The following is an 11,561-nucleotide window of genomic DNA, read 5'->3' as shown; positions in this document are numbered from 1 at the left end:
GTTCTAATCTCCGAGGTTAGACAGGCTCAGTGCGTAGAAAGAACTAAAATGATTGCGGGTCAATGTAGCCCCACTGATAAATTGCTCCTTTACATTTGATTTGCCTCAAATATATGGGAAGATATATCCTACTTTGGTATCTGCAGATAATAATGATATTTTCATAGATACGTTTGTTGAGTAACTTCCAAGCCAAATGATGCAGCATTACTTGGGTATGAGAAGTATCTATATTTTAATAGAAGCAGTAGTTGTGGTGAATTAGTTCAGGGTGGGTAAATCCAAACACATTGCTATAGAGGAAAAAGCTTACAGTGGATGTAGCTCGGACAGACTGCCACAGACAAATTCTGATAGCTTGACATAGCTGTACTTGATATCAGTATCTGAGCAGGGTCTTTTATGATGGTTGTGTCGCAGCAAATTATATGTTGTCTTTCCCCATATAGCACTCTGGACATGAATATCATGTTTTTGGATTGGTAGGCCACTATCAAAACAAACTGCCCACAACAATATATGCAAAACTTTCAGTTGCAACTGAATGATTATTGTATTTATAATATCCACAAACAGACTATAGCTGATGCTGATGCAACTCTTAAAAAACTAATGGATCCCAGTTTTTTTTATGTTTGGCTACCAAACCCAGAGATCCAGTAATCAACTTGCTTCAGAAGGTTTGTTGGTCTTACCAGTCCATTCATGGCTGTGCGGTGCTTATTGTATGCTAATAAAGGTTCGTGGACATAAAGTAATTTCTGGTTGAAATATAAACGTACTAGAGCACTGATTAACCACGTGGTATACCAAGAATTCTGAGTAAAGCCATCACTTTGTCCAGTTACCCTTCACATCTAGGCCTGTTACATTCAAAATTTAAACAACTTTATTATCAATGTACGTCAATAAACCTGGCACAAAAACATAGTTTATGATTAAAGTTTTTAAATTATCTAAGTTTAAAAAAATGCTCTAAAACTTCTCAATCATTTTCTGTGCCATGTGACGCGTCTGAACTCCTATTTTTCAACTTCAATAATAGGGCTATACACAATTACGAGCAGGTATCTAAAATTTAAACCTATGTTCTTGCTTTGTTAAACTCCTCACCTTTCTCTTACTTTCGAGATTGTTTGATAGAGATGTTTGCAATTAACAGAAAGAGCAAAGTCTCCGCTACATATATCTTAGAAGTCGTCATTTAGTTTTACCAGTCGTAAAGCGATAGTCAGTGGTATTGTGTGGTTGTCATATCATAGTTTGTTGCTCTGTGTTTACGGTATTTTTAAACTTATTTATAGCTTACTTAGGAAGCCAGGTAAATCTGAGTAATTTTGGAACATTTTGCTCCAATGACTGATATATTTTTTGTTAATACACATATTGAAAGCTATATTAATTCTTTTTGGGCACTCAAATTAGCGTGACTCAATAAGGTTTATGGGAGATCATCTACTTGAGAGTAAACTGCTCCAGAATGCAGTGAGTACTATATATATTCTCGTTATATATATATATATATAATTATTGTTATGTATTTACAAAAGTGACTGAAATGTAAAAATTCTAAATTTCTCTGCTTAGACTGACAAAACTTCAATAAAATAAAAAGTCTAAAATTACACTAGCATGAACACTGAGTGAAATATGACACTCAAGTCATATAGTTGTATTTTAGCTCTATGGGAAATAGCCCCTTCCCCACTGTGTTTTTTGCTTTTTGGGTGCAGTAGTCCAAGAGTTATTGGTCCAAAGTACAGCAATAAATACAGGGGTGAAGTTCTACCGGTACTAGTACTGGGACTTATTTTAACTGCTTTGTGTTTTTTTTATGTCAAGTAGATAGAAAAAAAACAACAAAAAAAAACAGCTCCACTTCACCCAGCCGAGTACCTCTACTTTATTTTTGAGAATTTCACCCCCAAATAAAAACATAAAATCAAAAGAAAGCAGATGTGTAGAGGTTAGAAATTGAAGCTGTTATGATAATTAGTTTCGTTTTGTTTGATGAATACCGAAGTCAGTACAGAAAATACATTTTATATTTTCCAACTTTTTATTTCACTCTACATTGATTATTTCGCTACAGTTGGTTTTAGGGTAGAGAACATAAAATATATAAAGTTTACAAAAATACTTGATATTCATGTAGAGTCCTAGAGGTTATGTAAATAAAATATTACAAATGTATTTTTGCTGGTGGATATTTTGTTTATGTCAGCCTGAGTATGTTTTGACATATAATGTTATGTGCAGAACAAATTATTAATCCTGGCTGAAGGAATTTCAGCTAAAACTCTTAGTTTAACTGAATTCTGCTTGCGATTATTTATTCCATGATACTGAAAGAGAATGTCGAGTTTATCAGCTGGCAGCTGCTGGTGCAGTGTTGAGCAGCATGGGTATCGAGACTGCCGCTTAGGTTGCAATAGTTACTTAAGTCCTTAAGCATTATAAAGATAACTTGAAAACACTAAAAAAATGTGTGTACATTTTGGTGGTATCGTTTATACCCAAGCCGAGAAAAAACATTCTAGAGTTCATGCCAGAAGCAAAACAGTAGAAACTCTGACCAGTCTATGGTGACCATAAAGCTATGTTAAATTCATGCAGAGCTTTTTAAGACTAAGCAGGACCTGGCAAAGGCCGTAGTACAGTGGAATATATCCGTCAACAAAAGATCCACTGTTACTTTGAAAACCCTATTACCACATATGTAATATTCAACCCTAGATGATGACCACAGTGTGTGTACATTCTTTCATTTTATTTATTTTGACTAATTTAAACAAAAGGCAGAAAAACATGTTATGATTCATCATTCATTAGTAAATTGTTGTAGTTACTTAGTTTCATCTGTGATCATAAACTTTACCTTTCATCATTTTAGTGATTCTGTGCAAAAAACAATTACAAACAAGACATTACTCTCTATCTTCACAAACTCAGTAGTAGTTACCTTGATTTTATATGCTTTAGTGATTTGTTTTAGAAAAATCTATAGTGTAAAACTATCAACTATATCTTCTATCTTTGGTAACTCAAAAACAGTTACTTCTATTCTTTGCACTGTATTTTAATATAAATAGTGATGTGAAACTACGATACTATCCTTCATTATAATTATATGAATTTATTTTAAGACATATACATAAAAAAATTCATCTCACAAGTAAAAATAGGCAACTTTAGTAACTTTAAAATAGTTATCTCTGTTTTGAGCATTGTATGAGAAATCATGATGTAAAAATATTATATATTACCTTTCAGCCTCAGTAGCTCAAAATAGCTACCAGTAATTTTATTAAATTGTGGCAACCGATTCATCTTTAATAACTTAGTGTGGTTACTTAATCACCACTGTTCATCTTCAAAGTGAAATATTAAACACATGAACCTTACTCTCCATTACTAATTCTATTACAGGATATTACTGAAGAAAGTAAATTTTGGTTTAAATGGTCCTGAAACTATAATTAAGTGAATTAAAAAAATTTTTTTTGCTTTGAATTTCCCTAAAAAAAATCTCATTAAAAACTGTTCTGTTTTCAAATGTTATGGAGTAAAACTATAAAATGTATTTGAACAAAAATCTATTATAAATTTAAATGCATATAACTGTGAAAGGGTTGTGCCTATCTATTTTGTCTACATGTTTTGCAGTACAAGTTTTTCAGAAGGACAAGTCCAAGTTACAGCATATGCATAACTGATACATGTTGTTTATACAACTGAATTTTGAAGTACAAATTTAGGGATGGCTAGGTCAGTCTGAAAGTAAAGGGAAGGATAGATGAGATATGTGAAACTTTCTTTTTTTTCCTCTTTCAGTGTAGATAGATAAAGAAATGTTCATCTACAACTTTTGGAATTTCTCACACGTTTTTGATTGCATGAGCAGGTATTACAACTGAGAAATTGGTTGTGGTATGCGTTATTTCATACCATTTAAGGATATCAAATTATATAGATCACTAGAAGCAATGAAAATAACCAAGCTACGGTAATTACAAGAGAATTATAGATATTACTTAGGTTTTATGTGAAATTGAAACTGACATATACAAGGCTTGACCTATTACTTGATTCAAATATAATGCTATGTTCATATTAAACTCAAGCACAAAATATAACCAAAAATGTATTTATTGTTTAGAATTACTATATAAATAATAAATAAACAAGATGTATCCATTTCTATAATGCCACTTTATTACAAGGTCACTTCTATACATAAATCATGCTGATTGCTCTGAGCATAAGGATGGCTAAAGTACAATAAAAAAAAAGTTTTGATTACTATATAATGACATTGGAATTTTAAAAAACACACCCCAGCATCAAAAGCATCTGATTTTACATTATGAAATGCAGCATATTTGCTGATCTTGAAAATTGAAAGATTTTAATACACAGATCTTGTTTGTAAACTCATTTTTATTAAATAACCTTAACAAAAATAATTATACATCTCAAATATATGGTATTACATTTCAGTCCAGCATAATTATGTAAAATTTAACCAAATATTTACAATTATTTTATTATAATGCAAGATAATTAATTTTTGTAACTACAATTTAAAATATTTCATTTTAAGAAATGTTTTCAATCACACAGGTACTAACTTATGACATGGAAAAGTCAAATTACATGTCATAAATTTCAATATTTGTCATACATGAAGGTTCAAATCAAATAAACATCACTTTTTAAAAGTATTTTCATTCAAGTTTTGTATGCCTTGATACTTTGCTACTAGAAATTTTACTAAATATTCATATTTTGGATGCTGTTATGTAACTTACATGAAATCTGAAGTAACACATTATTTCACTTGTGAATTTTTATTAAAAAATATTAACATGCAAAGTTTTGCAATTGTTCCAATTTTAAGCAGCACCATAATATATATATTTGGTTTTGTGTGTGTTTGTGTACAGTTGAAGCTATATTTATAAATCTGAAGAAGTAGGATGTATTTAAGCCACATTTTACTACAAGATAACTGAATTAGTGAATAAACTGAGTTTTCAACATAGCTTACAATAACAGCACTAATACACAACACCTGGTTAACATCCTTTGATTTCTAAATGGAACACTGTAGCATTTTCTTAAAATGATAAACAACTAAACAATCAATAATTAATACGAATTTATTAAAACTATATATCTTGCTCACACAGTGTTTGATGATACAATAAACAGTAAAACAAGTTAATAACATTTCTAACAGTTGTTGACTGGTGCGGAATCACTTTCCTCGATTCATTGTAGTTGCAATTAGAATCGTTTTCTTTCTTTTTTTCTTCTTTTTACTTCCAGATTGTTCTTGTACTTTTGGAGAAAGCCAAAACAACCAATAAATAATTATCCTATATAAAAACTTATGGAAGTAGCATTTATAAGTAACTGAGCAAAAAGTGCATTTTAAAAGAATATTTTCAAACACTACAAGCTTTATATAGATGAAACACTTGGGGAACTTAGCAGCAGCCAAATTCTAAAAATGATTAGAACTTAGCAAGTGACCATAATATCAAAATACAACAAAGTAAACTGAAATTAAGTTTCCAGAAATAGTGAATTTTTAATACAATACCTATAACATCATAACTTTAAAAGCAAGTAATTTCTACCAAAATTAAAATGTCAGAATATATTTATCAGGAATATAAAAGCTGGTAATGAGATTAACTACAGCAGTTTTTACCTTGCAAAGAACTCTGTTGGCTTATGCTGTCTAAAGCAGCTTGGAAGGCATCACTGAAAGACTGTTGGTATTGTGGAACAGGTACAAAGTCATCATCAATATCTTCTGTAGAACCTGTCTCTTTTATGTTAGTATTAATAGAAGTTTTTTCTGATCCAGGTCGTTTCACCGTATGACTCCACTGATCAGGTTTGGATTTACTGTCCTGCAGCATCTGTAAAAATAGAAATGTTACAATTTTTCTTCTTATACATCTTACCTTGATATAAAAGTTTATTAATCATAACACAAGCAGAAAATGTTAAACACTTTAGAAACTCTTTCAAACATTATAATAACAAATAAAAAGAAGGCAAGTATAAAACCTTGAATTGTTCAACAGTTGTCTTCGATAACTTGAAGATAATGGCAAGAAAAGTATGAACATGCATACAATTTACCAACAGGTTAAATACTGTATGATGTTTTAGCTACTTTTATAATTTATCATACATTTAACATTTTAATAACTTCTTCAGATTAGATCATTTTGAACAAATTGTAAATTTCATTTTATTTCTATACAAAATCCATTTTCCTTGTACACAACTTGGTGATTCTGTGTTGTCCATTTCTAATATCTTCTACATATAAATGCAATAATAATAATAATACTATGTAAGATATTAATGATTCTTACAATACTATTTCAAAATGCATGAAAATTCTGATAATAAATATTTCCAAATATTGCACGAGTCATTATAAAATATGAAAAACTGAAAGAAAAAGATACAAATGTTAATAACTAAGTTTTTTACAAATCCATAAGAGAAAATAATATTCAGGATAATGTTTCTAAACATTTTCATGCTCTTACAAAGTTTTTTGGTCTTAAAAACAAAATGTAATGCTCAATTTTAAACCAAAGTAAAACATTTGATAAAATATAAAGATCATTACTATTGCATAGGATAATGAAATTTTACAGAATTAACACAGTTAACAGAGCTTTCAAACTTGTTCAAAAGTTCATTTTAATCATGATAGTGGTCCACCAGGCATTATTATTGATGCTACAAAATGTGTTGAAATATAAACTAAACTACTTCATATATTTTTAAATATACTTTTATTGTGCAATGCTTTGGGTATTAACTCATATACATATAGATTATGTGAATATATAACCATAATTTTTAAAACAAGTTTTTTTTTAAATGATGAGCTGCTTGTCTTTTTCTGATATAATTAAATGTAAGGCTTTTTCTTTACCTGAGCAAAAGATGTGGTTCTCTGAACCGCAACGTCTTCAGAGCTGTTCTGAGAGCAGATGCTCTGGGAAGAATCACAGGTTGCAGGAGAAAGCAAACTAGCTGTTGGTTAAAAATGTTTTCAAGCTTTAGTGATCTATTTTTTTTTATAACCTTCTGTGACAAATACTGTTAAAAAGTTCAGTTTTATATTTATCCAAATCTCACTGGAAATTGCAAGACTAAAAAGTTTCACCAGTACAACACAAATTTCTTAATGATATTTTAACTGATTTGTTTAATTCTATTGTTTATAAATTTGTTTTTGTAAGATATACACTCTTATAAAAATAAACTCTTTCAAAGAATGTCAGTTGGAAATACCACTTCATTTAAGCTTATGTTATACAAAACACATATACTTTAACTATAACACATATTTTTAAAGTTTTTCATCTTTAAAATTACAAAATCTCCATAATTATCAGAAAAACAAAATTACTCATTGACGACATCTCGGAAGAAATAGAATCTGCTTCGGACATAGCAGGAGAAATATCTGCTGAAGATGGATCTTCTAGGTTGAAATTTTCTGAGCCAATCCATGTTGGAAAATGATGCAAACTGTCCAAACGATATCTGACATCAGGATCTAACAATGCCAATAAAAATTAAGTTAATAATTTTAAATTTCAACTATACAGTTATGATAAATAACAATGTTGTTGTTAAGACTGACTCAACATCTCCAAGTGGTTACGTAATTAAAATTAAGAAAAAATAATTTTTATAATAATCCCTATCTTGATTTCTATACTTGTTTTCTGAATAATTTTTAACTGTTTTCTCTTGTTTTACTTATCACATGGTACTTTATTGTTCATATTCATATCCACGATGAAATATTAAGCTTTACATTACCAAAACCATACACTGCCCTTTAAAATGCAGTGACATAAAGCTGAGAGAAAAAAGAAAACTAAATGTATTCAAAAATACATTTAAAATAAGAAAATGAATGTTTAAAACTGCTAACTTAATATTCAGATAGTTATTTCACTAATTAAACATTTTGTATATACTTTTTCCATAGGAATTACGTAACTTACTGAACAACAGAAATAAAGTAATAAAATTGAATAACTTATCACAAATCAAAAACAGCTGAAGGCAGAAAAACAGAAACTTTAAACACTAAAAGCTGCCGATTGGTGGATTTCAACTTAACACAAGTTATTTTGAAATACATAGATAATGATGTTTAATAAGTCAAACAAAGCATATGTACATATACAGTTAAGAGATATTCTGGGTTTATAGGGCATCGTCAATACATAACACAATCACAGAAATTTTACAATAAAAAGTAGAAACAGCAGTCCAACTAAAGACACTTTACAGGAATTTTCAGTCTTAATAAAGAGCTTACAGAAAAAAAAAATCACATTCCAAATTTAAAATATAATATCAAAGTTTTGGCTTATATTTATGTTAAATGGAAAATGTTGCTGTTTCTTATTCTGCTCATTTTGTAACAGAGAAGATAAAAACATTTTACAAATGACTGGACTTCAAATTAAGTTTCAGTGTCTTACATTCAAAATTTTCTTAAACCACTTTCTGTTTATGTTATACCAATTAATATAGCATAAAATCTGAGCTAATAATCGATATTTTAATAATATATAAGTTGTAAGTTCTTAATTCTATAAAGCAATATTTAAAAAATCCCGAATATCCCTTAGTGTGACACGTTTTCTCTAAGTATATTCTCTTCTCTATTTTATCAACCACCCCTCCAAAAAGTAAGATAATAAGTGTAAATTACTCCCTATAAAATCATCATTACTCAGACAAACCATAATTTTTATAGCCTTCAATTTTATTTGGTTATAGAGCTATCAAATAGAAAATCAGACTACTCCTGCTACACCCACCTGTTATATCCTCTCTTTCAGGATTTGTTAATAGTTCTCTCTTATGTTTAATTATATATTACCTATAACCAATAGAAAGTCAAAGTTTCATCTGTCAAATGATGTATTTTATAATGTTGTGTTCTGAATAGAATATCACCAATTTCACTCAGAGTACAAGATTCGTTCCCATGGGAATGTTAACAACTAGCTTGACTGAATCTGTAATGGCTCTTGTCCCATAGTTAGAAAGCCAGAAAAATTTTGAGAATTAGGGGAAATTGTCTACTTTTTGCATGTTATTAGTCTAGGTTTTTTAGTGCATTATTTAATCAAATAGAAGTTATTTAGTACATTACTACCATTAGGATGAAAAAGTAGGGTTAACCGTCATCAACAATCAAGAGCAAGAAAAAAGAAGATTGTGTGAGTACTTTATTTTTTGTTTTTCACGTTTATTCTTTACTTATTATTATAAAAGCAAATAAAATGTAAAAACAGGGATCCTTTTACATTAGTAAGATTAAATTATGTAAAATAAATAATAATATAATAAAAAGTTTCACGAGACACGCACACACGCGAGCAGCTCAATAGTAATGTAATTTGATAGTGTAACGTGAGCTGCACATTCCCCGAGTGACTTAATACTCAATATATTCATGGACAAATCTTTTAGTTTATTAAAAATACTACACTATAAAATATGATTTTTTGTATGTGAAAAACTTTATAATGTTAACTGAAAGACTGCCAAATTTTGTGAAGATATACACACTATATTGAAAGTTAAAAGTATTAAATCTATAAAGACTTTAAATGAGTACAAAGATGTCATGTGGTTGGTTAAATTGACTGAGCCTGTGTTTAGAAAGTTAATAGTTTTTAAGTATTTTTTGGAAATTAGGAAGTTAAAAATTAGATAACAAACATTTTAAGTATAAGCAATGTTTTCATGCTAAGTTTATTGACAAAAATTAATAATTTAGATGTTTAACTAAATTTTGAATGTAACACTGTAAAAAATCAGTATATGCATACTTTACTCTGATGGTTCTAGGAAAAAAAAAAACTTTCAAAGAACAAAAATGGAGAAACCTTGTTTTTAAGCAGTAACAGCACTTATAAAATCTATTTTTTCCTTAACTGGGACATTATCTGTATCACTATCATTAAATAAACTTTGTCACAAATTATTTAATAAATTTAGGGATTAAAGTGTATAACTTGTTTTATCATGCACACAATCATCTTATTTTACAGGTCACATTCAAATCCTATACAAAAAAACCAAAACCAATAACATAATAATAAGACATCACTTTAACATTATTTTTTCATCAGTTACACTGCCCAAAACAATTACAAGATAATCAGTTCTATATTCTAGCTATATCACGGCACAACTACCGTTATTAACTCTATGCAACATTGAAATAGTTTTACATTTTCCTAGCTTCCTCAATTCTTCTTTTTCTAGGTATCTCTCTCTCTTCTTTTCTTTCCAGGCTCTTTGATTTCTTAAACATTGTCGTTTTTCTATTTCATCTTAAAAGAGTGAAAAAAAAATGAAATTTAATTCTAAAATTGCCAAAATACATTCTCTGTTGTTTTTTCTGAAGTAAGGTAAGATTAAATTCTGGTGCTAAAGAATACATTATAAATACTACTACATGATCACAAGACCAGAACTATGGTGAAATACTACAAGTGTACACAATATACAATTAGTCATGATAAATTTGTGTAACGAAAAATCAACCATTAAGAAGGAATTTACTGAGAATAATTAGAAATATAAGTAAATTAAAATATCTGCCTACTTATCCTGTACATATATGCAAAGAAAAATGATGTGATTTAAATATAGATTCTTCATTATACAATCAACATTCTTAAAACTATATTATAACATGTCCCTGGGACAAACCTTGTAACCATTTTATTCTTGTTATAGTTTTTATGCTATAACTTTTAAATTAGTAAGCGTATGTTAATGAAATTTGGCAGATTATCAGTAAACATTACAATGCTTTCAGATGCAAAATATAAATTTTTTTTATTATTAAGTCTTAAGGTTTTTAAAGCAATGTTTTTCTCATGCCTTTTTTTTCTTTTTGCATGTTGCCTATCCAGGATACAAAGTAATTTTCATTTTAAGATTAAAAATGTGTTTATACATCAAATAATTTTCAAATTTCACGTGTGAAATCTTTATAATGTGCAGATAGTTTTCAAATGTTTATTGAGAAAACAAATTTATATCTTATCTGTTATTTTCACTAATGAATTTCTGTATGGGTTCAGTCGATTTGACCATTCTTGTTACCACCATAAAAAATTAGGAAATAAATATAAATTATGCCTCTTTCGTTCTAGAATGACAACAAATTATGACACGAAAACATAAACATTTAGACTAAATAGCTTAACTCTCATAACATTACACATTTATATATATTTATTATATTGACCTTTCAGCCATGCCTGGCTAACACTACAGAAGTTACAATGCTATGGTATATGTGCTCTCATGTTACCATATCAAATATTATAAAACTGACCTGTCTTGGCTGTGTTTTAATAAACTAGTATTTTGTAAAAATACAGTCACATTTTGATTATTATACATTATATATATATATAGATTATTACTATTTTGAAATAAGTTCTTAAGCTTATTATTCTTAAAAC

General features: G+C 28.8%; 1 protein-coding gene across 2 annotated transcripts in view; it reads right to left on the bottom strand.

Moving 5' to 3' along the window:
- Positions 1 to 4,191: 4,191 nt before the first annotated feature.
- Positions 4,192 to 11,561, bottom strand: part of LOC106457442 (RING finger protein 10-like) — a 41,360-nt gene continuing 33,990 nt past the window's right edge. Inside the window, exons 13-17 of one of the 2 annotated variants that reach the window (XM_013916862.2) lie at positions 10,314 to 10,415; positions 7,454 to 7,603; positions 6,974 to 7,074; positions 5,720 to 5,933; positions 4,192 to 5,343 (exon numbers count right to left, since the gene is read on the bottom strand). In XM_013916862.2, the coding sequence (XP_013772316.1) occupies positions 5,261 to 5,343; positions 5,720 to 5,933; positions 6,974 to 7,074; positions 7,454 to 7,603; positions 10,314 to 10,415 (650 nt within the window). In that variant the 3' untranslated portion in view covers positions 4,192 to 5,260. The remainder of the gene's footprint in view (positions 5,344 to 5,719; positions 5,934 to 6,973; positions 7,075 to 7,453; positions 7,604 to 10,313; positions 10,416 to 11,561) is intronic. The other variant, XM_013916863.2, reaches the window with a different exon arrangement.

Source organism: Limulus polyphemus, unplaced genomic scaffold, assembly GCF_000517525.1.
Source record: "Limulus polyphemus unplaced genomic scaffold, Limulus_polyphemus-2.1.2 Scaffold331, whole genome shotgun sequence".
Classification (NCBI taxonomy): domain Eukaryota; kingdom Metazoa; phylum Arthropoda; class Merostomata; order Xiphosura; family Limulidae; genus Limulus; species Limulus polyphemus.
Note: the sequence above shows the minus strand (reverse complement) of the source record. Positions and strands in the feature narration are given on the sequence as shown.